The sequence below is a fragment of the Phyllosticta capitalensis genome (assembly GCF_038381095.1).
Source record: "Phyllosticta capitalensis strain CBS 128856 chromosome Unknown BKA78scaffold_3, whole genome shotgun sequence".
In the NCBI taxonomy this organism is placed as follows: Eukaryota; Fungi; Ascomycota; class Dothideomycetes; order Botryosphaeriales; family Phyllostictaceae; genus Phyllosticta; species Phyllosticta capitalensis.
In genome coordinates, this window is record NW_027117441.1 from 2702726 (window position 1) to 2730199 (window position 27474).

At 56.0% G+C, this 27474-nt stretch overlaps 11 protein-coding genes across 11 annotated transcripts; 6 read left to right on the forward strand and 5 right to left on the reverse strand.

Annotated features, from left to right (window-relative positions):
* The first annotated feature begins 576 nt into the window (after nucleotides 1–576).
* Nucleotides 577–1111, forward strand: BKA78DRAFT_310135 (uncharacterized protein). The gene has a single exon (XM_066888092.1). The coding sequence runs from the start codon at nucleotides 632–634 to the stop codon at nucleotides 857–859; it is 228 nt and encodes a 75-aa protein (XP_066747038.1). The 5' UTR covers nucleotides 577–631; the 3' UTR covers nucleotides 860–1111.
* A 121-nt stretch (nucleotides 1112–1232) lies between these two features.
* Nucleotides 1233–3706, reverse strand: BKA78DRAFT_342360 (cytochrome P450; the record flags this gene model as incomplete). The annotated part of the gene is made up of 6 exons (XM_066890383.1): nucleotides 1233–2596; nucleotides 2650–2768; nucleotides 2812–2862; nucleotides 2914–2937; nucleotides 3041–3376; nucleotides 3416–3706. 6 exons carry the CDS (start codon nucleotides 3704–3706, stop codon nucleotides 1450–1452), a joined length of 1968 nt encoding a protein of 655 aa, XP_066747039.1. The 3' UTR covers nucleotides 1233–1449.
* Nucleotides 3707–3889: 183 nt separating this feature from the next.
* On the reverse strand, nucleotides 3890–5493 carry BKA78DRAFT_106924 (thiosulfate sulfurtransferase-like protein). The gene is made up of 2 exons (XM_066882183.1): nucleotides 4504–5493; nucleotides 3890–4383 (listed from the first exon to the last, which is right to left on the reverse strand). The coding sequence occupies exons 1-2, from the start codon at nucleotides 5222–5224 to the stop codon at nucleotides 4091–4093; spliced, it is 1014 nt and encodes a 337-aa protein (XP_066747040.1). The 5' UTR covers nucleotides 5225–5493; the 3' UTR covers nucleotides 3890–4090.
* Nucleotides 5494–5674: 181 nt separating this feature from the next.
* Nucleotides 5675–6105, forward strand: BKA78DRAFT_351402 (anaphase-promoting complex subunit 11; the record flags this gene model as incomplete). Its single annotated transcript, XM_066891160.1, has 4 exons — nucleotides 5675–5816; nucleotides 5873–5904; nucleotides 5953–6016; nucleotides 6062–6105. 4 exons carry the CDS (start codon nucleotides 5675–5677, stop codon nucleotides 6103–6105), a joined length of 282 nt encoding a protein of 93 aa, XP_066747041.1.
* Nucleotides 6106–6545: 440 nt separating this feature from the next.
* Nucleotides 6546–7541, forward strand: BKA78DRAFT_351403 (uncharacterized protein; the record flags this gene model as incomplete). The annotated part of the gene is made up of 1 exon (XM_066891161.1): nucleotides 6546–7541. The coding sequence occupies one exon, from the start codon at nucleotides 6546–6548 to the stop codon at nucleotides 7539–7541; it is 996 nt and encodes a 331-aa protein (XP_066747042.1).
* A 1608-nt stretch (nucleotides 7542–9149) lies between these two features.
* Nucleotides 9150–11533, forward strand: BKA78DRAFT_106938 (uncharacterized protein). The gene is made up of 5 exons (XM_066882184.1): nucleotides 9150–10149; nucleotides 10200–10999; nucleotides 11048–11109; nucleotides 11157–11192; nucleotides 11265–11533. The coding sequence occupies exons 1-5, from the start codon at nucleotides 9291–9293 to the stop codon at nucleotides 11431–11433; spliced, it is 1926 nt and encodes a 641-aa protein (XP_066747043.1). The 5' UTR covers nucleotides 9150–9290; the 3' UTR covers nucleotides 11434–11533.
* Nucleotides 11534–15529: 3996 nt separating this feature from the next.
* BKA78DRAFT_294101 (OPT oligopeptide transporter protein-domain-containing protein) lies at nucleotides 15530–18697 on the forward strand (the record flags this gene model as incomplete). Its single annotated transcript, XM_066886295.1, has 11 exons — nucleotides 15530–15681; nucleotides 15731–16012; nucleotides 16060–16265; nucleotides 16325–16646; nucleotides 16700–17027; nucleotides 17079–17147; nucleotides 17197–17367; nucleotides 17415–17510; nucleotides 17730–18066; nucleotides 18166–18430; nucleotides 18505–18697. The coding sequence occupies 11 exons, from the start codon at nucleotides 15530–15532 to the stop codon at nucleotides 18695–18697; spliced, it is 2421 nt and encodes an 806-aa protein (XP_066747044.1).
* A 436-nt stretch (nucleotides 18698–19133) lies between these two features.
* On the reverse strand, nucleotides 19134–20204 carry BKA78DRAFT_351406 (nmrA-like family protein; the record flags this gene model as incomplete). The annotated part of the gene is made up of 2 exons (XM_066891162.1): nucleotides 19134–19486; nucleotides 19586–20204. 2 exons carry the CDS (start codon nucleotides 20202–20204, stop codon nucleotides 19134–19136), a joined length of 972 nt encoding a protein of 323 aa, XP_066747045.1.
* Nucleotides 20205–22611: 2407 nt separating this feature from the next.
* BKA78DRAFT_107022 (uncharacterized protein) lies at nucleotides 22612–23208 on the forward strand. The gene has a single exon (XM_066882188.1). It carries the CDS (start codon nucleotides 22708–22710, stop codon nucleotides 23161–23163), a length of 456 nt encoding a protein of 151 aa, XP_066747046.1. The 5' UTR covers nucleotides 22612–22707; the 3' UTR covers nucleotides 23164–23208.
* On the reverse strand, nucleotides 23208–23643 carry BKA78DRAFT_107009 (uncharacterized protein). Its single transcript, XM_066882187.1, has one exon. The coding sequence runs from the start codon at nucleotides 23487–23489 to the stop codon at nucleotides 23253–23255; it is 237 nt and encodes a 78-aa protein (XP_066747047.1). The 5' UTR covers nucleotides 23490–23643; the 3' UTR covers nucleotides 23208–23252.
* Nucleotides 23644–23797: 154 nt separating this feature from the next.
* BKA78DRAFT_351407 (vacuolar H+-ATPase V0 sector, subunit A) lies at nucleotides 23798–26606 on the reverse strand (the record flags this gene model as incomplete). The annotated part of the gene is made up of 4 exons (XM_066891163.1): nucleotides 23798–24135; nucleotides 24182–26203; nucleotides 26256–26334; nucleotides 26478–26606. The coding sequence occupies 4 exons, from the start codon at nucleotides 26604–26606 to the stop codon at nucleotides 23798–23800; spliced, it is 2568 nt and encodes an 855-aa protein (XP_066747048.1).
* Between the last annotated feature and the right edge of the window lie 868 nt (nucleotides 26607–27474).

A 27474-nucleotide genomic window follows, 5' to 3' on the forward strand; every position in this document is an offset into this window, starting at 1 on the left:
CTCTCTCCCGCCGCCGTCCTCCTTCCTAGGAAACATCCTCAAGGACAGCAGCGACCAGACGGACGAGGAAAAGGCCGATCAGGTCAGCGACGGCTTCATGTGGTTCTTCGTCGGCCTCTCCAGCGTCCTGGGCTTCATCGGCCTCTTTTGGCTGCTCGCCTCCCTCATCCAGCGCTACTCCCCCGAGTGCTGGTGCTGCTGCTTCCGCCGCCGCAAGGGCAAGGGCTCCCCCTCGCGCCGCAACAGGCGGAATGGTAATGGAAATGGTGGCGACGGTGATGACGACGACGATGACCACGGCCACCGCATGCACCGCCTGGCTCCCCTGCGCAAAGTCAGCGCCCCATCTACGTCGACCCCAGGTTCGGCCACCCCGCCGCCCCCTTACCCGCAGCAGGGGGCCGGCCGTCTCGACGCGGCCCTCAGCACTCCGCCGTCCCCCGTCGACCCCTGGTCGTCCCCCTACGCCCACAATCCCTACGCGTACCCCGCGTCCTCCGGCCCCTGCCCCACCCCCTTCCTCTCGCGCGCGGCCTCGCTCCGCGGCAACAGCCGCCGCAGCGCCACCGCCGGTGGTCCCATCACCGTGCGCACGACGACGAGCGGGCTGCCGCTGCGCACGGCGTCGACGATGCCGACGATGCCGGCGTCTGGGCAGAAGAAGGCGATGGGGGGTAGCAGCGTGCTGTTTGAGAGCAAGCAGGCGGACGACGCGGGGTTCGAGGAGGTGAGTTTGGCGGACGGCGAGGTGAGGGAGGAGGGCAAGAGGAGGAAGCCGCGGAGTAAGAGGGAGAGTCTGCGGCACAAGGTGCTGGAGAGCTTGGTGGCGAGGAAGAGGAGCGAGACGGCGGAGTTTTGAGAGGGTGGGTTGCTTGCTTGCTTGCTTGCTTGGGTTGGCGTTTGGAGTTTGGCGTTTGGAGTTTGGAGTTTGGAGTTTGAAGTTGCGGTCGGGGGAAAAGGGAGTTGGGAGTTGGCGGCAAAGTGCTTCTTGTTTGGGTTTGGAATTTCTTTTGTCCTTTCTTCTCGCGTCTTTTTGCGTTTTGATTTTGTTTCTTTTTAGACTCTTTAGGAATGTCCCTTTTCCAACTGCCTTGTCCCCATCTTTCTCCCCAAAGGAGGGGGGGGGGGGAAGGGGGGGGGGGGCGGGGGGAAGGAAAACGAGGAGAGAACAATGGGTCTATTTAGGGTTAATACTTTTGGCTGTACGGGCTAATTCAGGATAGAAATCTTACCCATGTGATGATGCTTATTTGATATGTAAAGCACCGGCATTAGTGCGCCTTGACCGCCCAATGCCGCAACGTCTCAGATTGCAACGACATTCAAGGGGCACCAGATTGCGCAGCGACGGCACACGAAAAGGTACTTTGCTCAAGAATGCGAAGCCTAAGCCGCCAGTGCCTGGTCACAGCAGTGAACGCCAGAGACAATTGACAAACTAACACCCCCTTACAGCCCCCTGGGAATATTCATACCTTCAGGCACCTTCCTCCACTGCTCCCCCTCCCCCAACACCTCTTCCCTCACACCCGCCCACTCCCTCCTCAACACCTCCCCCCTGCCCCCTCCTCTCACTCTAAACGCCGCCTCAAACGGCTTCGGCATGACCACCAACCCACTAACCATATCCCTAGGACTCGGCAACGTGGCCCCAGCAGACGGCGCGACGACATCAAACGCCCACAGCATGCGCGAGATGCCCAGAAAAAGGCTGCGCTCCGCGACGTGGACGCCCGGGCAGATGCGCCGCCCGGCGCCAAAGACCCACGCGTCGCGCACGGCGGCGTCGGCGTGCGTGGCCAGCTCCGCGACGCTGGCGCCGGCCCACGTCGCGTTGGAGAGGTAGCGCGAGGGTGCGAAGAGGGCGGGGTCGATTGCTGCCGGAATCCCTCCCTGCTGCTGATGCTGGTTCTTTTCTTCGCCTCCTGTGGATGCAGGGGGAGCGTATCGCGCAGCGTCCATGTTCAGCGCCCACACATTCAGCACGACGGACGCGCCCTTTGGAATCGTCCAGCCCTCGTACTCATCCGCCTGCTTGGTGGCGTGCGGCATCGCGCCCAAAATGGCCGTCGGGAACCACCGCAAGACCTCCTTGACGCACGCGCGTGTATAAGGGCACTTTTCTGCATCATCCATGGTCGGTAGTCTGTCATCGCCGACGACGGCGTCGAGTTCGGCCTGCGCGCGCGCCTGCGCTTCCGGGTGCAGCAGCATGGCGAGCACGAAGGCAATCAGCGTGTTGCCCGTCGTGTCGGCGCCGGCTTCGAGCAGCGTGCCGGCGATGTAGGCCGCGAAGTCGTCGGAGAGGCCGAGGGAGCGCTGCGCGCGGCTGAGCGCGGCGCAGAAGCAGGGAGGAAGTGTGCCCGCCGCGGCTTTCTCTTTGGCGGCCAGCCAGTTGGAGCGGTAGAGTGCCTTTTCTTTGACGTGCAGCGCCGCGGCAGAGCGGACGGCCGGGAAGAGGAAGTTGGGGAGGCGGCGGAGGAGCGGGTAGAAGTCGAGGAGGCCGGCGCTGGGGGATTGCGCGAGGTGGATGTAGGCGTCGAATCCGTCGTAGAAGCGCATCAAGCTTGCGTCGTCGAATTCAGGGACGCGCCAGCTGGGATTCAGTGGTTAGAGGAGCCTGTGTTGGTAAGGAATCAAACGACGTACCCAAAAACTATGCTGGTGGTTACAGACGCCGTGTATCGTCTGATGTGCTCTGTGAAGCTGGTAGGCTTGTCGAGGAGGTCGACGAGCATTTTCTTGGATTCCAAGTCTTGATACGGCACCTAGAGAGGTCAGAAATGCCAATGCATTGCTCGGAAGACCTACATATGTCTTTGAGGCATTTGCATTCAAAAGCTGATGCGAGAGCTTCCTGATCTATCAAATCTCAGTTGTGCACCATCAAGAGGGAAGGGACTAAAAACTTACCATCCGCCAATCTTGCCCGTATGGCTGGACACGTCATCAGCATACTCCCTCTTCAGAGACAATCGCCTCAAACCCCCTCAATCCCCGCAACCGATGCCCACAAAATAAAAGAACCAAACGCACTCACAAGAAACAGCAACCTCAACCCGCCACTCCCAACCGTCTGACCAATGTACGAGTCCGGCCTCTCGCTGTAATTGGCACTGCGCTTCTCCAGCAGTTCCCTTGCAGCCTTACTACTCGACAGGACGATCATGGTTTGTGTGCCGAGAATCAGCGAGAAGACGGGGCCATACTGGCGCGCCCAGACGTGGAGTTGTTCATGGAGGTTTTCGGATGGGATCTGAGGGGTGTAGGTCAGTTGGGGCGACATGGATAGACGAGCGTGCAGCATCAAGGGACACTTGATGGGGCAAGAGCAAAGACTCCATGCCGCGGCAGGCCATGTGATGTTCAATTCTCCCTGAGTAGACCGTCGTCCGGATCAAAAACTCTTCCGTACAATTCGCCCCCTGACTCCACCGTCCACACCTCTTGCATTTTTACGGGAAGCACTGGGAACCAGTAGCAGAACGGTGTACCCACCTGGTGCAGATTGCCCACAATGGGAAGAGTCGGCGGCCCCGGAGGATAGCCAGGAGGGCGGCGGCCGATGCGCAGAAGACGCCACAATAGAAGCGCGGCAACGGCGTAAAGGACCACGTGGAGTACCGTGATCATCGTGGTAAGGCTCAAAGAGAACGGCTGAAAGAAAAGTTGGACTAGCGATGGCAATGGTGGGGACGTCCGCCATGTTAATATCCTTACACAGGACAGGCACACGTGGGGAGAATGCCACCGATTTATTGATAGCCCGGATCTGGTGCCGGTCAACCGATTCATTCAGCTGCCTTTGGTGTGCCATTTGTTTTTCCTGTGTCTGTGGGGCCAAAGGTGGCTTCATGTCGATGGTGTGATGCACACGCTGCGGGGAGATTTGTGGACTGGAGCTGTCTAGGCTCGATATAATCCATGCTTTCATTGGTTGTTGGGCTGAAGCGCTGCAAATGGCAGGTCGCGACATCTCAAAGGCATTCAACGCTCAAATCATAAGGGGGTATCATACAGAATCGTCCATTCCCTTCGTACTTTTGGTATCGCGCTGATGATTCACTCACGACCACGCGTGGTTGTCGCCCTAGACCTTGACAATCAGGTCTTCCTCGTCTACGCGTTGCGCCCACTCCGTCCAACTGCCGTCGTAGAGCTGGCGACGCTCTTCGGGGAATCCGGCTTCGGCCAGTGCAGCGTCAATCACTGCGGCGGTGACACCAGTGCCACAGCTGCTGATGACTGGCTTGGAGGGGTCGACGCCTTTGGAGGCTAGCAGAGCTTTAAGCTCATCTGCGGGGAGGAACGTCTTGTTGGTGGGGTCAAGCAGCTCTGGGACGGGGAGCGAGCTGGAAGAGGGAATATGTCCGGACGATAGGCCTACCGACGTATCAGTTACTGTCTCGGGGAGCACCCGTTTGCATGTCGTGCTCGATTCTTTCGAAAACCTCCCTGAGGACGCGACAAAATCCGCCCGAGTAAAGTGACTGGTCTGCTTACCTGGTCTTGGTTCAGGGTCTTTGCCTTCCCAGCGACCCTTGCTTCTAGCATCGAGAATCTGAATAGCCGGGGAGCTCTCGTTGGCCTGCTTCTTGGCGAGGTTCTTGACGTAGTCAAAGTCGACGACCTTGGACTTGTCCAAATCAGGCACCGGGTAGACAACCTCTTCAATCTTTTCCGGCTCGCCCCATTCCGTTGGGTAGCCCTGCTCGACCCAAAGCTTGAAGTTGTTCAAGATGTGCACATTGGAATGGCCAAAGACTTTGAGAGTCCATGCGACGCGGGGAGCAGAGAAGATGCCGGCCTCTTTGCTGTCGTACACAACCACGCTGTCATCCTGACGAATACCCATTTCTCCCATGGCCTTTGCAAAGTCTTGGGCGGTAGGAAGCATGTGTGGGTAAGGGCTATCCCGATCCTTGACTGCATCGAGATCAAAGAAACGAGCCTTTGGGACCCTGCATGTCTTGTACTCTTGCCATCCGGTGCGCTTCTGAGGATCGTTGGGGAGGAACCAGGTGCCGCAGACGGGAATGACCCTGGGAGCAGTGGAGAGCTTGCTGAGGACGTTTTTCTGGAGGGCAGCATTGAGCTCTGCGGGGGTGACGAGGTAGTTGGACAGGGTGCCGTATGAGGAGCTCATGACGCGAACGGGTGAAAAGACGGCGGCGGATTTGGTGGTTGGGCGAAGCAGAGGGCGCAGTATAGCCAGCCTGACCATTTTGACGGTTAGCTTGCAGAGTCTGAGAGTTGTTGCAGAGTTCAGAGTTCAAAAGCGACAGAGGAATGCGAAGAGCGGAGGGTGTGGAGCTCCTAGCTCGGAGCTGGGGAAGCTCACACCAGTCGCGAAAAGTCGGGCGGAGAAGGAAGGAAGCTTGCCTTTTCAAAAGAGGGGCAGCCGCAAGAAGCGCCGATTAGCTTGGCCAATGGCACGGGATGACTACAGCTGGACAGCAGAGGGAAAAAGCAGTGTTTGCGCTCTCTTTTGACCACCGCCATAGAGTGGGATTGCTCAGAGTGTGATTGCTGCGATGGATCGCGTCATGGCAGGGCACCAGCTCCACTGACCGCCTTCGGCATCTGGCCCGAGCTGCCGGGTAGTGACAGAGGGTCCTTGCTGTTTACATTTTTGTCCTCCGCCTCACCATCCATCCTCCCTCAGCAAAGCGCCATGAAGGTCACCATCAAACAATGGAACGCCGTCGCCGCCTGGCGCTGGGACATGCCCCAGGACGACATGTGTGGCATCTGCCGAAACCCCTACGACAGCACCTGCGCCAAGTGCAAATTCCCCGGCGACGGCTGCCCGCTGCGTAAGGAAATGCTCCGTCCATCACAAGAGACCGCCGTCACTGACTCTGTCCTCTAGTCATGGGCCAGTGTAACCACTCATTCCACATGGTAGGCATATGCTGCATCGGACATATTTGGTCATTCTAACGCAACCAGCACTGCATCGAGGACTGGCTCAAGCAAGAGGCTTCGCAAGAAAAGTGCCCCATGTGCCGCCAGCGTATGTATCAGTCTCTCAACTTGGAGCAGAAACTGACAGCCATAGCCTTTACCGTAAAAGACGCCAATGCGTCCATGACCGAGGCATGAGGAGGAGCTTCATTTGGCTTGGCGTTTTGGGCATGGATATGGTTATACCCTGGGTCGTTTTTGGTTTTGAACGTCTGCTTGCGAATTTCATCTGCGGCGTATACCACCATGGTGCTTATTCAAAAGATATCCAACTGATGCGCATGACTTTGCTTGTCAAGATTCCTGATGGGGCAAGTCGGCGGCTTGACCTGGGGCCTGGCCGGACCCTGGGACTGGCACTCGTCCACCCCAGGTTACCTGCCATTCCATCCATTCTTCCTCCACACACCACAACCCCGATTCTTCTTCATCAACCCCCCAAATCGCCGCCCCAGGCCGTGACACCATCATCACGTGCCAGAAGAAACGATGATCATCTCTGCCTTCGTCGGCTGAGTTATCGATAAAGCTGCAGCTCAAAGCTCCCAACCGCGACACAACTGCCATCGCGGACAACCATGTCCGCAGGCACTTCACCGCCCCCCCAGAAAGCCACTCTCTCGTCATCTCCAGTCCAGCAAGATGCCGACCCTCACGGCGACTCGGTGACCCAACCAGAGGCCTCGGCTCCCGACCAAGCAGCCGCCCCCGCTGCCTCCACCAACCCACACGACTACGGCCATGCAGCAGGCGACGCCGAGACGCTCGACATCGACTACATTCCTCCGCAAGACAAGCAAGAGGCACACACCGTCGGCGATCAAGACCAGCTCGACCCCTCGGCAGACGCGAACACGCTCCTCCCACCCGCCAACTTCGCTCCCTTCTTCACATTGGTTGAGGATGCAACCACGGGCCATACAGAACATCCCTCGGTTCACTACGTCTTCGCCGATGATGACCCAGAACTACACACGGCCATCTTCACGCGCGCGCTGGGAGACACGTCGGCCATGACAAGCACTCGTCACACGAACCGCCATCGCGCCGGTAACGCGCCGGACAACGACGAAGAGGACGAGAACGACTCATCTGACCCCGCCGCCGCAGAAGCACCTCCACAATCTCTACTTCCGCCGCCGGTGCCGGGACAAAAGGACCGCTTCATTGTGCTCGACTTGTCGGCCGATGCGCGCACCATCACACAAGCACAAAGCCTGTCACGCGAGTGGCAGGTCATATCGACGTCCATCAGCGCCGCACCCACATTTTCGGAAGAGGGCGACGAGGCTGGTGGGTCGGGTGCGCTTATGCTGCGAGTTGAAGGACTGGAGATGACGGGAAGAAGTACGGGAGGCAGAGGCACAGGCACAATATCTGAAGAGGAGACTGTGGAGGACGTTCGCAGGGGAGCAGGCGGCGACCTCGTGAGCGGGCTGGAAGCACTGCTACGGAGGTTCGAAGGTGGATTGGATGTTGTAGGCAAGGTCGTTGGGAGTGATGGAGAGATGGACTATGGACCACCTGGAAACGCAAGTGCAGAGGGAGATGCAGATGGTGGTACAGGCTCGTAGAGTCTTGCTTTTCCAAGATTCTCCAAACCTCGTTTTGCTTTTTCAACTTTGTTCTGCTTGGCGTTTGGATCAGAGGTTGATGGACGGTCATGGCGAACAGCATCAGATGGAGTATTTGGAGCTCCGTTTTGGTGCGTCAGAAATGTCTTTGGACGCAGAATCAGGAGTAGACTTGGGCCTGTCGGGCAAGGGCATTCTGGTCATCTCTCTCTCGTTTTCCGGCGGCTGTTGGCCGATATCCCTCCTCAGTCTTTGCATGCTAGATAGATGGGTGAGATAGTAGTCTCGGCGAATCGTAACTCATAATGGGCAGCACGCTTGACCAACTCTAGACGACGCTGGGCAGCGTCACACCACCACCACGACCCACAGCGGGAGGAAGCCAGAGCCACGTGCGGCTGGAACCCACCTCTGCCGTATGTGGGGAAGCCGTTACAGATCTGCGATATGCCCGACATCTGCCTGGTTCGCGCTCTCGCTCGCCCTCTGAGCTGGCAGAGGCCTTGTGGCACCTAGAGCGCCTCGCTGTTAGCTGCGTGGCTAGTCTCCCAAAGACCAAAGAGTGATTTCGCCCGGCGTCTGCCATCATCATGTATGTACTCGTCTTGGCGAGGTTGCCGAGTACCAAAAAGCTTGTTTGATCGTGATGCTGGGCAAAAGTAGCCTACAGCCCCTCATCCGCCCTGCCCAGCACAGAACAAGACAACGGCCCAAGTCGCGACGGTGAAGGCGGAAGACAATATGTCAGCTCGCGAGCCAGCCGCCGATGGTTTCGGAGCAAGCAAGGTGAAGCTTGTCACGGCACAAAGCGCCCATTCGTCAATTGCGTATGATGTCGATGGTGCTCTGGAATGGATGCCCGTCGTACCGCCACAATGCCTGCAGAGAGGGCATGTGATGGGCGTGGGCGCGGAAAGCTGGGCGCCAAGGATGGCGCATCGTGCAGACGGAGGTGCAGAGAGAGGGGTCCAGTTTGGTGGTGGTCGAGGTCGCGCAGGCAGGTAACGGCGAAGGGATCAAAGACGAAAGCTGGGGGTGGCTGTTGGGTGGCTGTGAGGATGAAGTGGTGGTTTTTCTCGTCAGTCGACGTTTCGGGCACGCGAGACGACTGGGAAAGGCTCTCTTGATGGCCGCCAAGACAAAGACGCGGCGCGCCTAAGGAACGACTCCGCCCTCTCCACCACCTACCGCTCATGGCCTACTTTTGTTCATGTCTCGCCTCTCCCCAGTGCCTTCCTCCATGTTTCTCCGAGCCCAGTCTGGCCACTTGATGCTCTTCACCGACAGCGGCTGACGCTTCAAACTCCAACCACCGACCATTACCACACCATCTCTAACAGCAAACACTTATTCCGCTCGCTCTCCGCCCAACCCAACGGCCCTCACGCCACCAGCCTCACATACCCACCCTCCAGGCGCGCGATTCTCTGGGGTCGACTTTTGAAGATTGGCTCGCTGGACCCATAATTTCTCCACATTCGGCTCTTCCCCCGGTCTCTTCGGCTGGCTTGACCGCTCCGTGAACATCATAGCCGTCGCCCGCATTTCAAGACGAGCACCGTTGACCATCCCTGCGACCATCTCCAACCTGCGCATCCGCACGCTTCCCCTCCATCCTCGCTCGACCTCAAACCTCGACCCACCGCCGACCCTGGTTCCCCCGCCTTTGTTGACATTTGTCCCCTCGCCGCCCACCCCGTCTTCTCGCAGCCACGACAGCCTCAACCGTCCCTACGCGACCCCGCCATCATGTCTCTCGAATCAGCAATGGACGAGGAGCGCCGGGCGGTCATGGACATACTCGAGGGCATCAATCGCGGCAGACAGGCCAACTCGCGTACCAGTAGTCCTGGAGCGCCCCAGTCGCCTGTGCGGAGCATGCTCGACATTGGCGACAAGCACACGGCCAAATTCATCCTCCCTTCGGAACAAAAGAAGCAGGAAGAGGAGGAACAGAAGCGAAAAGCCCGGGAGGCGCGAAAAGTTAGGAGCATGTTGGATACCACTTCGCCGTCGGGCTCGTCTAGAACTCGTAGTCCGTTGACTGGCAGCCGGGATCCGGAAAGTTCATATCAGTTTGACATGCTGCCGTCAATAGAATCGCACGCCATGCCAAAGCGTGTTTCGCAAGGAGGGAAAAAGAGCAAGAGCACAAACATGCTGCGGAGTCCCTTGGGCACGAACCAGTCCTCGTCGCCTGTGTCGAGGCTCGGTGCTCGCTCCGTTTCGCCTGGAGCCCGCAGGTTTCCCAACAACATCAATCTCATGACGGATCCAAGGAAATATGTGACGGACTCGGGCAAGTCAATCGACATGAACAGCGCCTACCGCAGGCTGTCTGATGCTGCCCTCGCACGGTCTGGAGGTAGTTTGGCCTATTTGGGATCATCAAAACGACAGGGCTCCCCGCTGCCAGATGGGGGAGTGCGTTTGGAAAAGGACTATTACGCGGATGAAGAGGCCCTTGAGAGCAGTGAAGAAAGCGAAGGCTCTGATGCCGAATTTGAGGGTAGAGGCAGGCGAAGGAGAAGAAGTTCGAACGAGGTGGACAAAGATGATATCAAAGATAAGCTTCCGAAGAGCTTACTTGCCGCCGCAGAAGACGAGCGTGAGTGTCCTAATTGAAACCCCATCAGTTCAACTACTAACACGGCTCAGGCAAGCGAATGACGAGCGACTACAAGGTTCGGTCACTGTTGGAGCCGAGCATCACCATTACAGGACCCAATGGCGAGAAGATGAGCCAAAAGAAAAAGGCCGTACATCCAGTCACCAATTTCGACGCGGGTGGCTCTGGCTTATCTACGCCAATGACGTCGGATACCGAGGCGGACATTTCCGAAATCAAGCACGCGCAACGCATGGCCATGTCCATGTCGGCAATCACATCGACGCCCAAGGCACATCGCTGCATTCGCCAAATCATTCGCGGTGACTATGCGGATATGCAAAGAGAAGCTGAACAGGGCCTCCGCCGCCAGCGCATGTATCTCGTCGCAACGGATCTTAGTGAGGAAGCTGCGTACGCCCTGGAATGGACGATAGGCACGGTCTTGCGAGACGGCGACACGCTGCTCGCTGTGTATGCAGTGGACGAGGAGACGGGCACAGGCGGTGAATCTGGCTCCGTTGGCATAGGAGAGGGAGCCAAGATGATGCAGGACACGGCAAAACTCATGAAGACGCTGTCGAATGACCAGAGGCTGATTGATGATGGTCGCTCAAAGTCCAAGACGCGCGCTGGACCGTCGCCTTTGGCCAACAGCGTCAACATGAATGATGAACCCGAGCAACCGCCTGACTACTCGAAGATGGACAAGTCGGAACGCGAGCGTTGGCATGCAACTGTTGAAGTCAGCGACCGCATTGTCTCATTACTGCGCAAAACTAGACTTCAGGTGCGCGCTGTAGTTGAAGTCTTCCACTGCAAGAGCCCGAAGCACATGATTACGGAAGTGGTAAGTCAACTGCTCATTTCGCCAAGATCGCGCTGACTTGACTTGTAGATCGACTTTCTCGACCCGACCTTGGTCATTCTCGGCTCTAGAGGCCGCAGTGCACTGAAAGGGTGAGTGTCATGTGTCTTTTCAACCCATGCGTCTGATGACACGTCAGGGTTCGGCGCTTCTCTAACTACATCTACCCTCCTCCGTACGGGAGAGCCCGTCCAATCTCGAGCACCCTCCTGTAGTCGAGAGCAACAACGCTAACCAACGAGAACAGAGTGCTCCTCGGCTCCTTTTCGAATTACCTCGTCACCAAGTCGTCGGTCCCCGTCATGGTCGCCCGCAAGCGCCTCCGCAAGCACAGCAAGTACAAACGCAGCAACCTCCGCTTCTCAAACGTCCTCACGAATCCGTCGTCCAAACTGGCCGCTGCCAAGATCGACTGACCGCGTCTTCCGACCTTCCTCGCCGCCTTCCGCCTCTTGTTTCGTGGTCACTGCTGTTGGCATGGCCTGAGAGCGCTGCATCCCAGGTCTTTCAACTAGTGCCACCTGCCGCCTGGCCCATATAGCTACCTACCTTGATGCAGTAGTCAAAAATCACTAATCAACGAATCAACCACTTTGTTCAACACGCCCCACCCTCATGCATTGCGTTGGAGTGAAGGAAAGGTGCCGCCGCTGTCTCTGCGTCACGGTCTCGCCCGCATTCATCATGCATATTTTGCGCTACAGCACTATCCCGATAATCAGGAAGACGGAAACAGAAGCCTCGATCGCTCGTCAACGGCTGGCTGGTCGATGCTTCTTGAGGTTTTGGTCTTGCTCTCCTCTCTTCTCCTCTCCCTCCAACTCAACTCAACTCTTCACACCATCATTGCTACTGGTCCCGTTTGGGTTGGCCGGTGGCTTGCTTTTTTCGGCTCTTGTTTTTGTTAGACTTTCGTTTCTTTGTTTGGTCTTCCCCTCTCCTCTCTCGGGAGTGTGTTGTGATGGGTCCTCGGGACCCTTGATTGATCGTGTTGGCTGTTGCGGCATTGGCCACGGAGGGAGGGTTTAACGGGGCTCGTTGGTGCCTGAGTAGTTCGGGTTAGTGGCGAATGGGCATGTCATCGTTTGGTGGGAATGGCGCCGAGGCGAGCAGACGTCATGGCATTGTTATACTATGGCATCGATTGGTACAGACGGTGGATGGCGGATAGGATATGTGATGGTGTCGGCACGATGTGCGCGGGCAGGTACGTCTTTAGACAAACACATACATTCGAACAAGACAGACGAGTAAAGAAGCTAGCTCTCTTGCTACTACGAAAGAACGCCCGTCATCATCAGCTACCTACCTACCCCGTCGAGTTGAACATGAACGGTGCTGAAAACTGACACGGCCAGCTCATCTTTTTGGAGAAGTTGGAAGTGGGAGCGAGCACCTATGGATGGGAAGTGCCGCATGCATGCAGGTGTACGAGTGGAGTAACATCGGGCGTCGGAGGGTGGGTGGGAGATGCAACTTTGAACGTAGAGAGTTGAGCAACTGGTTGCCCTCGGTTGCTCAGTTGCTCAGTTGCTCAGTTGCTCAGTTGCTCAGTTGCTCAGTTGCTCAGTTGCTCAGTTGCTCAGTTGCTCAGTTGCTCAGTTGCTCAGTTGCTCAGTTGCTCAGTTGCTCAGTTGCTCAGTTGCTCAGTTGCTCAGTTGCTCAGTTGCTCAGTTGCTCAGTTGCTCAGTTGCTCAGTTGCTCAGTTGCTCAGTTGCTCAGTTGCTCAGTTGCTTAGTTGCTCAGTTGCTTAGTTGCTCAGTTGCTTAGTTGCTCAGTTGCTCAGTTGCTCAGTTGCCCATGCCCACTGCACCTATAGGGTTCCCCATGCCTTCTCAGGGCCACGAGCATCCACCGACTTCCCTTCCATCTAGATTGTTGTAGTTTCATTTTCTGTTCGGTTTTCAGGTCGAACTATGGATGATATTGTCGCTGCTTGTTTCATTCGCCGTGGGCTACTACTGAGTATGTAGTAAATGGAAGAGAGCAATCAATGCAAGTGTCCAAATGGAGTAATACCGGGGCTTTTTTTGAAGGGCAAGAGACAACTTTGGACGTAGCGCGTTGAGCAACTGGTTGCTTTCCGCGCTGTTGGGTTTGAGCAACTGAGCAACTGGTTGCGCTGATTGCGCTCGTTGCGCTGCAACCAGGCAGTCTTCATTTGCTCCCCGGGAGTCATCGAGTGCAGAGGGTTTTATGGGAATTGACTCTGGCTTGAATACGGCGATGTCATTGCTGATTGTTTCCTGGACTAGGTACGGACTACGGCTTAGCGGCAAAAAGAGACAACTAAAGAGTCTTGGGAAGTATCTCCCTCGCAACGAGGTGCGGTGACAAAAGCTCCGTGACCCCTGCCGCTAGGGCTGTCGTGGCGCGGTTCCGTAGCCGAATGCGGCAACCCGCGAAGCTTGTATGGGAGGTGGATGCCTGGATGGTCACTTGGTTGCTTGGCTTTTTGTGAATATATTGATGTGGGAGAGAGCGAGCGAAAGGACATGCTAGGCTCTTTTCCCTCGTTCTGAGTTTGGGAGTTTGCTCTGTTTGTGGAAGAGGAAGCAGCATTCGGTGTTTGACAGGTTTGTTCGGCAGATGGTACTCCGAGTAGGTGAGTTTGGAGCCGCGCGCTGCTGACACATGCGCTGACTGTGCGGAAGGATCAAGGAAGGGAGGGAAAATAGGCAGCGAAGTTGATGCGAATGGTTTAGATCTTGTAGTCTATCTCAACGTCAACGTGCTCTTTCTTCCCTCTTTGTTGACGTACGTCCATGTACCATCCATTCCCAACTCCTACCCGACGAAGAGGCAAGTGCGAGACCATTCCGGTAGCATGTCGACTCCCCGCCACTGCGCGCTGCGCTGACCTACCTGCTTTCAATCCTCTCTAATACCTTGCAGCTCTGAGCGCCTGCGTCGATCATGATGGTGAGGAGCAGCTGCTCGGCTTTGTGGGTTCCTGCCGCTTGGTGAGCTGCTCTGTCTTCTTCTGCCAACGCCGTCGACGTTTCTTTCTCAAGAATCCATTTGGTAAAAGAGGCGGATTTATTGGTGGCGCTGGACAAGACGGCTTCGAAGTGCAAAAGAGGCATGTGAAGGAGGCAAGATGCGCAATCAAAGAGCCGTCTTTGCGGCGCGGCACGGGTACGGCACACAGATTCAAGATAAGAGGGACGATGTTGATGAGCGGCGTCGGTCGACTCGAAGCGAGGTCGACAGGCGTGGGTGAGCAAGGCGAGAAGGATCGAGGAGTCTTTGGTGAAGAGGTGGAAGAGTTGAGGAAGGTACGCGTAAAGTCGGTCAATTTTTGGGAGAGAAGTTGGGCCTTTGGGCTCCCGAGCGGGGTTTCTCCCAAAACCGACACTCTCGACGCTTTGCACCCTCCGCATCACGACCGACTCCCAGCCATGGCGGCCATGTCCGAGTCCGAGCACCTCTCTCCAGATCATCTATGCCGTGCCGACTTCCCTTGAGATCTGGAGACGCGGAGATGGATTTGCCAGCCATCGGAAAATACCACAGTCTTCGACAACCATCTCTCGCGCTGACGACGCCTTGCTCGTCTACACTACTTAACCGAGGCCGTGATCGACTTTACAACTAGTGCAGCGTTGCATTTGCCGCTCCAGCAGCCGCACCACCATCACGACCCTCCGAATCAGTTTGCAGCGTCGCACTGACAGCAGGGTTGGCCCGTTCGTCCACCCAACCATGGCCACCATGCCCCGCAGACGTTATCATCGAGGATATCATTGTCCAAGAGTCGACACATCCCGGCGTTTGGCCAAGCACGGCCGTATGTTCAAGACTTCTCCGGTAAAGCTTGTTGATTACTTCTTCTAGTCGGGCGGGCCGCCGCCTATGGTGGATCGGGACCATTAATCCACCCCATCGTAACCATCGCGCTCCATACCCGTGTTACCCTTGTCGGATTCATCACCGGTTCATCTTTGTCCTGCAAGATTGGAAGGGGCTGAGACTAGAGGTTGCAGAATATTTCAGCAGCTAGCGACTTCGTCTCCCACCAGCGCCACATTGAACGCGAGGAACCCAATCCCATCGCCATCTACGTCGTCTCTCGCGTACAGAACGTTGCACTGCGCGATAGCGGCAAGCGATGGCTGAAGGAAAGCTGCCGAGCGCGCACCTAAAAGGCCACTGACAACATTGACGCCGCCTTATCCGCCTCTTGCAGACGCCGTCTGGCCGACCCCCGTCTTTGCTCCTTCCTCTTGAGGGACACGGACCGCGTTCCAGAAGGTTGTTGGTGCTATTCTGTCTACTCGTGCAAAAACGACTTTATCGCGTTCGTCCAATCGATTCATCATGTCGCATGACACCCGTGCGATAGGCGCCAAACTTATCTTGCCCTCAAAAGTTACCCCAGCTGGTCGTTCGTGACAACCGGCGGCATATATAGAAATGTCATAGCGGCTGTCCCTGCCTGCGGTGAACGCTCTTGCTGCACGTGTCCCCTCTTGCCTGCACTTCGCGTCTTGCCTCGATTTGCTCTTCAAGATGCCCAGCATTCGTCGGCCGTTCCCACGGCGCGACACGGACGATGTGTTGGGAAAGACTGAGATGGAGCTCAAGACGCCCGAGGCCACTTCGACCTCTGTCCAAGCTGTCGAGGCCGAGGCCGAGCTAAAGACCTTCTCCGACCTGCACCGGTACGCTCTCAACAACCCAATTGATTCATCTCCATCTGATTCATGGCAGATGGGACCCAAACCTCGAGGAAGAAAAGCGCGAAGCCATTGAGTCGGCCGTCAACAAGGGAGATGTCGAGGCCGAGATTCAGATTGAGCGCGAGCTCGAGGAGACGTCCCCATACCCAGAAGTCGCCTCCGCTGTGCCCGGCACCGACGATGAGACCATGCCTGTTGGCACCATTCGTGCCTGGGTCCTTGGTATGATCATGGTCACGATTGGCAGTGCTTTGAACATGTTGTTTTCTCTGCGCAGTCCCAGTATTACCATCAGCTCCCTCGTCGCTCAGCTGTAAGTGATCCCGAGGAGTAGGAGTGGCATGTTATTGATGCTCGCAGTGTCTCTTATCCTCTTGGTTTGGCTTGGGAGAAGACGTTCCCAAATCGCGAGTTCCGAATTGGTCGCCTGCGCTTCAATCTCAACCCGGGGCCATTTAACCTCAAGGAGCACACCCTAATCACCATCATGGCCAACGTCACTTTTGGCAATGGTGTTGCGTATTCCACTGATACAATTGAGGCCCTTCGTGGATTCTACGGCTATGGTGAGTTCTAGGAACGTTAGAACAAGCCAGGCTATCAAGACTGACACCAGGCTTAATAGATCTCGGGTGGGGCTTCAACCTACTCTTCACCTGGGTGACGCAGATCATTGGCTTCGGACTCGCAGGCACCTTCCGTCGATTCCTCGTATACCCAGCAGCTATGATATTCCCCGTTGTCCTGCCCAACTGCGCCCTCTTTTACGCCCTGCATCGCCGTGGCCTCGAGAAGCCAAACCCGGCGGAGACCAACGGCTGGTCCATCTCACGATACCGCTGGTTCTTGTATGTCCTCGGCGGAGGCTTCGTCTGGTACTGGTTTCCCGGCTTCATCTGGCAGGGACTTAGCATCTTTGCATTTGTGACTTGGATCAAGCCTCAAAAGTAAGTCTCTGCGCGCAAACCAGTTTGGTAAACCATCAACTAATCAACCACAGTCCAGTTATCAACCAGATATTTGGAGGCACGTCTGGTCTCGGCCTGATCCCGTTGACTTTCGATTGGACGTACATCTCGGCGTACATCCTGTCGCCGCTGGTACCGCCATGGCACGCCATTGCCAACACGATGATTGGTCTCATCGTCTTTATCATTGCAACTTCGCTCGGCATCCACTACACAGGCGCTTGGTACTCGGAGTATCTTCCCATGAGCGACTCGAACAGTTACGACAATACCGGCGCCGAGTACAATGTCACCAAGATTCTGACGCCTGACTACGTTTTTGACGAGGCAAAGTACAAGGCGTACTCGCCCATCTTCTTGGTGTGTCTCCGAGACGGCTCGAGTGTTTTCCGTTTTCGCTGACTTGTGCAGTCGACGACTTTCGCCCTTTGCTACGGGCTTAGCTTCGCCACAATCATCGCAACCATTGTACACACTGCCGTAAGTGATATGGTCCTGAAAAAGACTTAAACGTACTGAAGCACCACAGCTGTATCACTGGAAAGAGATTGTGTACCGCGCCAAAGCCGCGCGCAGCCAGGAGGACGACGTCCATATGCGGCTAATGAAGAAATATCCCGAAGCGCCCGATTGGTGGTTCTGGGCCCTCTTTGTCGTCCTCTTCGGCATGGGCTTTGGAGTCATTTTGGGATATCCGACTGTAAGTGTGCCCTGAATCTTTATGTGGATGAACTGACACGCGTTAAGGAATTGACTTGGTGGGCATACATTATTGCGATCCTTATCTCAGCTGTCTGGTTTGTGCCCGTTGGCATGATTTGGGCTATTACGAATGTTCAGATTGTAAGTCGTACCCCGTTGGCGGAAGAAATGCTGGCGCACGAAAGCTTTCAGGGGCAATGGGTCGAATGTTTCTCAACTCGCTCCTCCTGAGCTCGAGTACTCCTGGCGTTCTCCGAGAAACTCTGAGTCTCCCCTGGGGAGCATGATCTACCCTTGGCCCTGATTTTGAAGCCGCAACTTGACCATGGGACCCTTAAAGAACACAACTGACAATTTCAGGGTTTGAACGTGTTCACTGAGTTCATCATCGGATACATGCTGCCCGGACGCCCGCTGGCCATGATGTGCTTCAAGACGCTCGGCTACATCACCATGTACCAGGGACTGCTCTACACCCAAGACCTGAAAATGGCACACTACATGAAGATCCCACCACGCGTCCTCTTCTGGGCTCAAGGAATCGGCACTGTCTGGGGCAGTCTTGTCCAGGTGGCTGTTCTTGACTGGGCTTTTGGCGCAATCAAGAACATTTGCGCGACGGATCAGTCGGCGCGGTTTTCGTGTCCCAACGGACGCGTGTTTTTCAACGCTTCCATCATTTGGGGAGCCATTGGCCGTAAGTATATCCTCCATTTCCCCACGTCCACCAGAAAGGGGGCAATGGAAGCAGTGATCCCCGACTTCCTCTGAAAACAATGCTCACTCACGACCACAGCCAAGCGCATGTTTTCTGATGGCGCCATCTACTCGCAACTGCAATGGTTCTGGCTCATCGGTGCTTTGCTTCCCATCGTCTTCTACCTGCTCGCGCGCCGCTTCCCCAAGTCGCCCGCCCGCTACCTCAACGCGCCCGTCATGTTCGGCAACCTGGGCTACATTCCGCCCGCCACGCCGCTCATCTACTTCTCCTGGGGCATCGTCGGCCTCATCTTCAACCGCCTCATCCGCCGCAGGGCGAGGGGCTGGTGGATGACGTACAAGTGAGTCCATTTCGTCCCTGACTCCTCTCCTTTTGCTTGTCCATGTCAATACTGATGCTCGCTTCGCGATACAGCTACATTACATCCGCCGCGCTCGACTCGGGCCTCGCGCTGAGCACCATTGTCATTTTCTTCGCACTTCTGCTGCCGCAGATCGACCCGCCGCAGTGGTGGGGCAATACCGTCATCAACACAATGGACTATGAAGGCACAGCCATCCAGAAGGTGCTCCCTGAGGGCCAGAAATTTGGTCCGACCAAGTGGTGAGCGAGTGGCTCCAAGAGAGGCGGCATGCATTGCACGTCTCATGCATGGGTTAGGACTCTGTCGCATCTCTTGATGAGAGAATCCAAGAATGACTGAGAGCTGCTTTTCAGTGTCACCCTCAGAGAGATGCCTCCGAATTTAGCCCCCATCTTCTGTGAAATCTTCGCTCTTGAATGCAGCTACATTTTCAGGATCTCATTGGGCAAATCAAAGGATGGAAGTTGCGTTCTTTCCACAAATTCAGATTATATCGATCTGGGATGTCCAATTTGCCATCATTTGATTGAGCATGACTGCTATGTGGTAACGAGTGTCTGTCAAACGAGTGTCTGTCATTTTTAACTACACAGAAGCTTCATTTAAGCTTGCGATCTTGACATTGCAACCCCCCCAATTTAAACAGTACTTCTCCCTCATTCCATGTTCACTCAATCTTTCACAACCCCGCCTTCTCTCCCACGCCCATCATCGCACCCGACAACTCCTTCGGACTGTACATTTTCATATACTCCTCGTAGCCCACCACCTTCACATCAGGATATTTCTTATTCATCAACTCCTTGTCCGCGTCGGCGCCGTGCGGCACCAGCAGCGTGCTCCCGTTGAGCATGTAGTACTGGTACCACATGGGAAGATACGCGTAGTAGTTTGCCGGGTCGGCGTCGCGCTTGGCGTGCATGGCGGCGTGCAGGTCGGCCGCGGAGCCGAGGGGCTCGAGGGCGGGCGTGAAGCCGTAGACGGCCTTCATGGCGGCGGCGATTTCGTGGATGTTTTTGCGGTCGCCGAGGACTGTGCGGAGGAAGTGGTTGAGTCAGTTTGGGTGGTCATGAAGGAAAAGGAGGGGTAAGGGGTAAGAACAAGAACAAGGGGTCAGCCGAAGAAACTCACACTTCACAACCCCCTTGACCCCCTCATTGACCGCGACCCTCGCGATCCACTCGGCCGTGTTCTCATAACTGCTCACCTCCCACACCTCGTCGCCATTGCCCCAATACCGCAGCGTCCCGCCCTTGCCGTCCTCGTGCGGCGCCCACGCGCCGAAGAAGCTGCTCCACCACGTGTCCATGAAGGCGCCAATCATGACGTGCACGCCCTCGACCCCCTGCTTTTCCTGGCAGTACTGATACACGTGGCGCATGGGGTCCTTGGGGAACAGCTCGCCGTCCTTGAGCGGCCGGTAGTCGACCGTGTAGTCGCTGGCGACGTAGCGCGGGACGCCTGCTTCGGCGCAGGCGTCGATGAGCACCTTTTGCCCGTCTTCCATCAGCTGGTCGGGGCCGAGGTACGTGCAGATGATGACGGAGCAGCCCTGTGCGAATTGTAGCGCCGCGGCGCGGTCGTCGGCTTCGCCGGTGATTACTGTCGCGGCGGAGGACAGCCAGGAGGGCAGCTTGTTGGCGTCACGGACGTAGAGGCGGAGGGTTGGGGGAGAGGGGAGGCGTAGCAGCGCGGCGGCGACGAGGCGGCCGAGTTTGCCTGTAGCGCCTGCGATTCCGACGGTGACCATGTTTGTGGAGGTGTGTTTGGTTGGGTTGAAAGCTGAGAACGGTTGGATGGGTCTTTGATGCTGTTGAGAAAGTGGTGGTGGTGGTGGTGGGTTTGCAGCAGGTTTAAAAGGAGAAGGATCAATCTCTTGCTCCTTCCACCATTTGCACCCCACACGTACCGTGCCAGACTGACTGGCACACTAGTTCTACATTAGCAGTCAGCTTGCTCCTTCACCTGCTGTTTGGAGACATTGATCTGCAGGCAACATGGAAGACTCGATGCTCGAGACTGTTCAAGGCTTTTTGTGAGCATGTAGATGTAGGTCGTCTCCTTGATTGATCGAGAACGTCTTTCTCCACACTTTATCAAGGATATGGTGGGAATGATAGAGAGTCTTTTCTGAAGTCCTCGGATCAGAGTGATGTGGTCGAATTCTTGATTAACTCACTGCTTCATCCGCTCCCTGATCCACCACTAGACCCTTCGCCATTTGCGAATACAATGTCTTTTTGATCACCGCTGAATGTATCGCTCGCCCCGTACGAGCATCCACATATAGCAAAAAGCCCGAAACCAGACGACCAACAGATCAGATTCACTACTCATGCATCAGCTATGCACCGCGAGCACTGAGAGCAAGCGTCGGTGCCTCGCGGCCTCGAAAACACCGAAGCACAGTCAGCCGCGTTACGGAAACGCCGAAGTGGGTATGTGGGAAGAAATGTCAGCCGCGAAGCGGGAAGGCCGAAGTAGTAGGGGTGGGAGGCCCGGGCCGTTGCCATCTTGGACAATGCATTCAAGAACAGTGCAATCCGTATATCTTGTTCAACACCTCTTTCCCCATTTCCCAGGTTCGCAAATGAGGAGATAAAAGTGCAGTAGCGGCGACCGCCCCCCTCGTCTTTCCGCGGATGCGTTGGTGCAGGCAGTCAAGTCAAGCACAAGTCTTGCGGAAGGAGCGAGCGTTGCTGGCTAGCGCTTCTTCCTTCGTCTCCTTTCACCGCGACTGCAACGGCGCCGGGCCGGAGACATCATTGCGCGAGGTCGATCGCAAGTCGCAACCAGTCCCGATTGGGGCTTCGGTTCGTAGTTTGGGAAGCCTCGAACTGGTTTCGAGACCTTTCTCCCACTCGGTCAGTCTTGCGCACTCGAGGAGGATGCTGGCGCATGCAAGACGACGGTGTCAGGACAAGAGCAGTGGCAAGCTCGGTGGAAGGACATCAGGGGAAGTTTGAGTCTTCTCGGGCAGTCAGGCAAATGGACGAAAGAGGAACTAGCCACCTCGGCCGACCAATGAGGTCCGCGAAATGTTGGTCAGCTGGGCAAGCAAAGGCAGAACAACAGCGCAGGGCAAGGAAAAGATGGTTTGCCTCCAGAGCTGGCCTTCCTCGGATAAGAGCAGAGGTGCGAAGGGCACAGGCATCGAGAATATCGTAGAGCTCGAAGTGGTTGCCCTTTGGTTGAGCAGCTGTCGAGCGAGTCAAACTGCATGCGAACGACGTGAGCGACTATGAGCAAAGCCAGCGAAGGAGATCAGAGGGGAATGTCTCAAAACTCAGCGCTGAACATCATGGAATCCACACACAGCACAAAGAACAGTCATGTCACATCGCAATCAGGAACAGCAAGATTCCAGACAACACATCCTCGATTCGACTATCTGCGCCTGTCCATTCCAAATCCTTGACAAGCAGCAGCTTCCGTAGAAACCGCTCAGGGAAAAAACAGTAGAAGTCCCAAACCAAATCCTCCTCTCTCCGAAATGCAGAGGGTTTCTTGACGCCCCAGCTGCAAGGACCGCGGCATCGACCGTGGAAAAGACATGCAGCCAGGGCGTAGAGAATCTGGCAAACCGAAGAAAATGTCGGCTGGGCCGGTTTTTGTGTCTGGCTCTCGCGCCAGACAGGCGTCCGTTCCGTTGCCGTTCGATTGACTCATCCCAACAACCCTACTCTAAGAACTGGCCACTCAGCCGGTCCTAGAGAAACGTTGCTTCCATGCTCGGTAGCCGGAGAAGCTCATCAGGCTTGGTAGTTCCGTTTCGTCGTGCTCATGGCACCACCCGAGCTGTGAAGGGGCGCCCTCCTCAAAAACGCCAGAAGTGCTCGGGGGCGACTGTCCATGTCGTACTTCCTACCAACTGGTGAACCCTGAACCAGCAGCTTGGACTACATAGGAAGATGGTACCCTTGGCGATGTGGTTTTCCGAGATGGTGCGATCGCGCTCCGGTATCGTTCGGTTGGCAGCTCTTGTCGCCGTTGTCAGGAGCCACCGCGGTCGAAAAAGATGCGGTGGACTTTCGTGTCGTGTGATGGTCGTGGCGTCTCATGATTTTCGTTCCTCAAAAGGCTAACCGGATTGCCGTGGTTGTGACTTGCTGGAGACGCAGGACGCCTTGCGTGGTCTATTGCCGAAATGGGCCTCTCCGATGAGACGGCCGGGTCTGGAAATGGCTTCTCCCAAGAGAAAGCCGGGGTCTGTGGTGGATCGTGGATAGAAAACCACGCCAGGGGGTTGGTCGATGCCAGGTGAACGTCGGTCACACCATGGCGAAATGCGCTGGCCGGCTGGGCCAAACGCGGAACTCAGTGTACATCTTGTACATGCGGTGGCAGTCTTACGAATCTGCCCTAGGTCAAGGGTCGTGTCGCCCGTTCACTTCGGGGACCGGTTCCCAATGGATACTGTGTGCGGTACGATGGCTGTCGTCCGGTACGTGATCCGGCACTTGGGTCGGTTTCTTTCTACGTGGATTATCCGATGTCCACGGGCCTTTCCCGCGGGCGAAGAAGAAAAGAAGAGAGTTGGACGGGAGGGAAGGCGCGTTTTTATACATGGTGTGGCTGCTCGCTTAGCGCTCCCAGATGGGCAAGCACGATTATTATTCCACCGCGACAACATGAAAACTTCCAGGCATGGCACGGCCAGATTGTTTAGTCCGTCCGACTACGGAGCTACCACAAACCATGACGTGTAAGATAGCGATTCGTGCGTCTACGCCACAACGGAGAGCATTCAATCAATCTTTCAGCCCTGGACATGCTTCAGGTACCTACACGTCTGCCCTTAGTTGGGCTGCTTCCAACCACTTGAGAGCCACTTGGTTTGATGGGCAAGACAAACTGAAGTCTCCTCATTTTCAACTCGATTACTGCCCAACCTGACTCTGCGATTGACTCCCTTGCTGGGCGAAATTATGGAATGGGGGCAGTGGGCTTGGAAGCTGCGAGTACGAGCAGGTAACCGTTCCACAAACCCGAAACCCATGGCAACAAGCAGAACCTTGGTCTTGCACGCACACATTGAGCTGTGAAAGATTACCAGATTCCGGATTGCGGTGAACGAGGAAAGGTGGGCGGATACGCCACGGCGTTTGACTAGCTCCTGCAAAGGATCTCACGGGATTCCAGGGAAGTGCCTTGTCTCACCATCACTACATCGAAAAGGCGGTAGAAGATTTCAGAAACCAACTTTGTACATACAATGGGAAGGCAACTTTCGCTCCGCTATACTACATACACAAGAAAGAAGAACGAGGGAAGAGGCACGGCAACGGCGACCCGCAGCTTACGTCTTCCCACGCTCCTCAGCCAAGACAACACCACCAACGCCTACTCGACCGGCTCATCCTCAAGCAGCCTAGCGAACGAGAACGGCTCAAACGGCAAGCCATCGCCCATGAAGTGCTTGCTCATGGCCTCAACCCAGTGCAGACGCAGCGAGTGCAACATGGCCGACGTGCCCTCCATGATGCAGAGGACGAAGACGGTGAGAACGAACCAGAGGTAGAAGAGGACGACCGTGGCAATGATGCCCATGGCTCCCGTCTGCTTGAAGGCAATGGCGATAGTCATCTGCCACAAGACGATGCTGAGACGTTGGTGAGCAAGCGACAGCGCCCACAGACGCAGGTACGAAGCCGTGTGCGAGACGCAGTTGAGACAGAATTCTAGTCATGTTAGCTTGTCCTTTGAAATGGAGCTAGGTGAGCTTACCGATGGTGTGGATGACCTGGTGAATCATTTCCTCGGAAAACTCAAACTCGTGCTCATGCTCACTACCGACATCTTGAGCGATAAGCGCTACACCTTCCTCGTCATCGCCAAAGCTCTCACGACCACCGTTCAGCTGTTGGTGCTCCTCATCGTCATCCAGAGCGCTGACGCGGCTGTGCTCGCCGAGGCCACGATAGCCCTGGGCGCGCGCTTTGTTGTGCTCGTAGCGGAGGTAGAAGGGCTTCAGGAAAAGCATAATAGGCACCATAGCCACAGCGAGCAAGAGGAGGATGACCTGAAGAGGGCCTTGACCGCTGTAAAGCTGCTCTTCGACCGTGCCTGGCGACAAGAACATGTAGATGAGCATGTTCAGGAGACCCGGAGGGTTCTTGCCAATGGCGTACCAGTCAACGGACCACTTGTAGATGATGGCGAAGACGAGGTAGCCAAAGATGGACTGGAAGAAGACCATGCCAGGAATGAAGTTGCCCCAAATGTCAATGGGCGACTTGAAGTGGCGGGCGTTGATGTATGACAGGCAGAGCGAGTAGGTCATGTGGGCCCAACCGAGCAGAATCGAAAGCTTCATCTTGTAGCTGTTGGAGAACAACAGGTCGTTCTCCGTGTCGTGCCATCTCCAATCCAGACCAAAGGGGTACGTGTAGCCCTCGACGCGGGTGGCCTCGACGCTGTCGCCCTCCTTGAAGTTTTCAGGCCATTCCCACATGGATTTGAAAAACGGAAGCTCCTTGGAAAAGGCGTCGCAGTAGATGATACCGGTATACATGGAGAAGATACCCATCATGAGCATGATGTAGCGACCATAGAATGCCATCGAGAACAGCTCATCTTGCTTGCTGCGCAAAAGGGGCTTTTCAAAGTAGATCATGGCAGCGGCAGCCAGAGTCATGATGGCACCATGACCAAAGTCACCAAACATGACGGCGAACAAGAATGGGAACGTGACCAGGGTGGGGAGACCCGGGTTGACCTCCTTGTACTTGGCGGTACCATAGGCATCGATGATGGTCTGGAATGCAAGCGTGAATTTGTTCGTTTTGACATATGTCGGCGGCGTCTTGGTTGTCTTGATTTGGTTGACAATGGTCGGCACGGACAATCCAGCGCGATCGTTGACGTCTTGCAAGGTAGACTTGATCAGGGCCAGCGAATTCGTCGGCGCCCAGGCTTCTGCAATAAGTGTCTTTCGCTGCTGGTCATACGAAAACCTATTCAAGGTTTCGTAAACGGCCTTCTCCTTTTTGATGATGACCATCCAGGCGGCGAGGCTCCGGCCAATAGCAGTCAGCTCAGCGTCAAGCGTCTGCTTGGTGTTGCGCAGGACAGCGCTGAGATCGCTCAATCTGCTGTTGACCTCGTGGATCTGGTCACGGCGGAGCTCGCTGTTCTCATCCACAGCATAGAGGTCGGCACCAAGGGACTCGGAAATCTTGCGAATCTTCGCAATAATCTCCTTACCATGGGCAAAGATGACAAAAACATTCTTGTTGACGCCCTCGTTGGTCTCCGGGTTGATGATCTGCTCCGGAATCTCGGCCTGGTTCATGTACAAGTTGCCGCGCAGAGTCCGCCACAAGATGCGCTCGAAAGCGGCGATGCGCTCGCGCGGAATGACACCAGCAACGAAGCCAATGTTCATGACGGAAAACGACCGCTCGGCGCCCACGTCGCCATTCTGGCCACGCTGTTCGACGTCCTGGAGGAGCGGGGCATCGTCACCATCTTCGTCGACGGATTGGCGAATCTCATCGGTCTGGCCCCTAGCCCGGTCGAAGAAGCCGCCAGCCTCACGGAGCACCCATCTCCATTCAGTGAGCTCCACCTCACGTCTCTTGAGGGTCTCGTAGCTGTCATTCAAACTGGCAATACGGCTCTCGAGGCTTTGGCAGCGATCAGACAGCTCGTCAATCTCGACGGCAGAAGGCGCAGCCAGGGTGTTGGTAAATTCGTAGACGGAGCGCATCGGGATACCAGCCTTGTCCATCTGCGAGTGGAAGTAGCCTATTGCCTATCAGTCAGTTGCCATTACCCGCGTATGATCCAAGAGACTCACGAAGCTGGCGCTCCACATTGTCGAGCCTGCGAATCTCCTGCGTAAACGTGCGCTGGAAGGCCGTCGTCTCCGAGTTCAACTGTTGCCATAGCGTCAGCACCACTTCATTGATCCGCCATCATTCCAACAGCTGTCCGAACAGATTCTTCCTCAATTCCCGCCTCGATGCTCCCCCGTTGTCCTTCCAGCCACCCATTCTATGTGAACCAAGAATCCACTCACATCACGGAAATCCATCACGCCCAATTCACCCAGCGCACTGACAACCTCGCGTCCAGTTTCATTCGAAATGTACAGCTGTGTCAACGACATGTCCGCCGAGCGGAACAGCGTATCCTTGGGGGGCGCCATGGCGGCGGCGATGACGACAGCGAAGCCTCAGAAGAAGAGGCACGACCCCGATATGCGGCGAATGTAGAGACCGAAGTCGAGGTGATCGAAAAGCGGTGTCGGAAGGTAGGAATGTGTGGGATATGGACGTCCCAAGTCCAAGATCAAGTCGGGCGGTTGGGCGGTTCAGGCGGCCCGGCGGCCAAGGGGAGGGAAGGAAACGGAACGTCGGTGTCCTCCGCAGTGATGAGTCGAAACTGTATCCCAGATGCGGATTGCCAGAGAAGGCGGGGGACGATGGGTGGTGATGGAGGACTGGTGACAGCAGCTTGGCTGGCGGTGAAGTTGGAAGCTGTCTGCTCCGGGTCTCATGGCGCAGTGATCAGCTAGCAGTCCGTGCACAAGAACGATGATGCGGCCGCTGGAAGTAGAGATTGGCATCACGTGACGTCTTTTTCTGGATGCGAAACGCGAATCTTGATGGAAATTAGGGAATTCGGCCCTTGGCTTTAATCGAACGACATGCGAAAGGCCTGCTCTCTCAAGGAACCTTCAGCCGTTGTGCTGTAAACGCCATGTCCGGCGCTATCGAATGTTGGCGCCAGAGAATCACATTTGACACCGTGCATGCATGGTAGCACTCAGTGGCCCCTGATACAAGTCTCGTCACTCCCACCTTTGCCTTTGCTTCCTCTTCGTCATCTTCCGTGGCACGGCCTTGGTCGAGGACGAGAAGAAGTCCAGCAAGAGCAGGGCGAGGCAGCTGAACCAGGGACCATGGCATCATGTAAGGAGGTACTCCCCAGTCTTTCGAGCGACTATCCATTCACAACTTCCCTGCAAGCTAACTTCGCACTACCTCTCAAATTCAACGTCAGTCGACCATCTT

Bases quoted from the DNA above. Each gene is read 5' to 3' on its own strand.
- BKA78DRAFT_310135 (XM_066888092.1), top strand. From the start codon at position 632: ATGCCGACGATGCCGGCGTCTGGGCAGAAGAAGGCGATGGGGGGTAGC.
- BKA78DRAFT_106938 (XM_066882184.1), top strand. From the start codon at position 9,291: ATGTCTCTCGAATCAGCAATGGACGAGGAGCGCCGGGCGGTCATGGAC. The intron at 11,000-11,047 runs GTAAGTCAACTG...CTTGACTTGTAG, and splicing joins AGCACATGATTACGGAAGTG to ATCGACTTTCTCGACCCGAC. The intron at 11,193-11,264 runs GTACGGGAGAGC...CAACGAGAACAG, and splicing joins AACTACATCTACCCTCCTCC to AGTGCTCCTCGGCTCCTTTT.
- BKA78DRAFT_107022 (XM_066882188.1), top strand. From the start codon at position 22,708: ATGCCAGGTGAACGTCGGTCACACCATGGCGAAATGCGCTGGCCGGCT.
- BKA78DRAFT_107009 (XM_066882187.1), bottom strand. From the start codon at position 23,489: ATGTGTGCGTGCAAGACCAAGGTTCTGCTTGTTGCCATGGGTTTCGGG.
- BKA78DRAFT_106924 (XM_066882183.1), bottom strand. From the start codon at position 5,224: ATGGTCAGGCTGGCTATACTGCGCCCTCTGCTTCGCCCAACCACCAAA. The intron at 4,384-4,503 runs GTAAGCAGACCA...ATACGTCGGTAG, and splicing joins AGACCCTGAACCAAGACCAG to GCCTATCGTCCGGACATATT.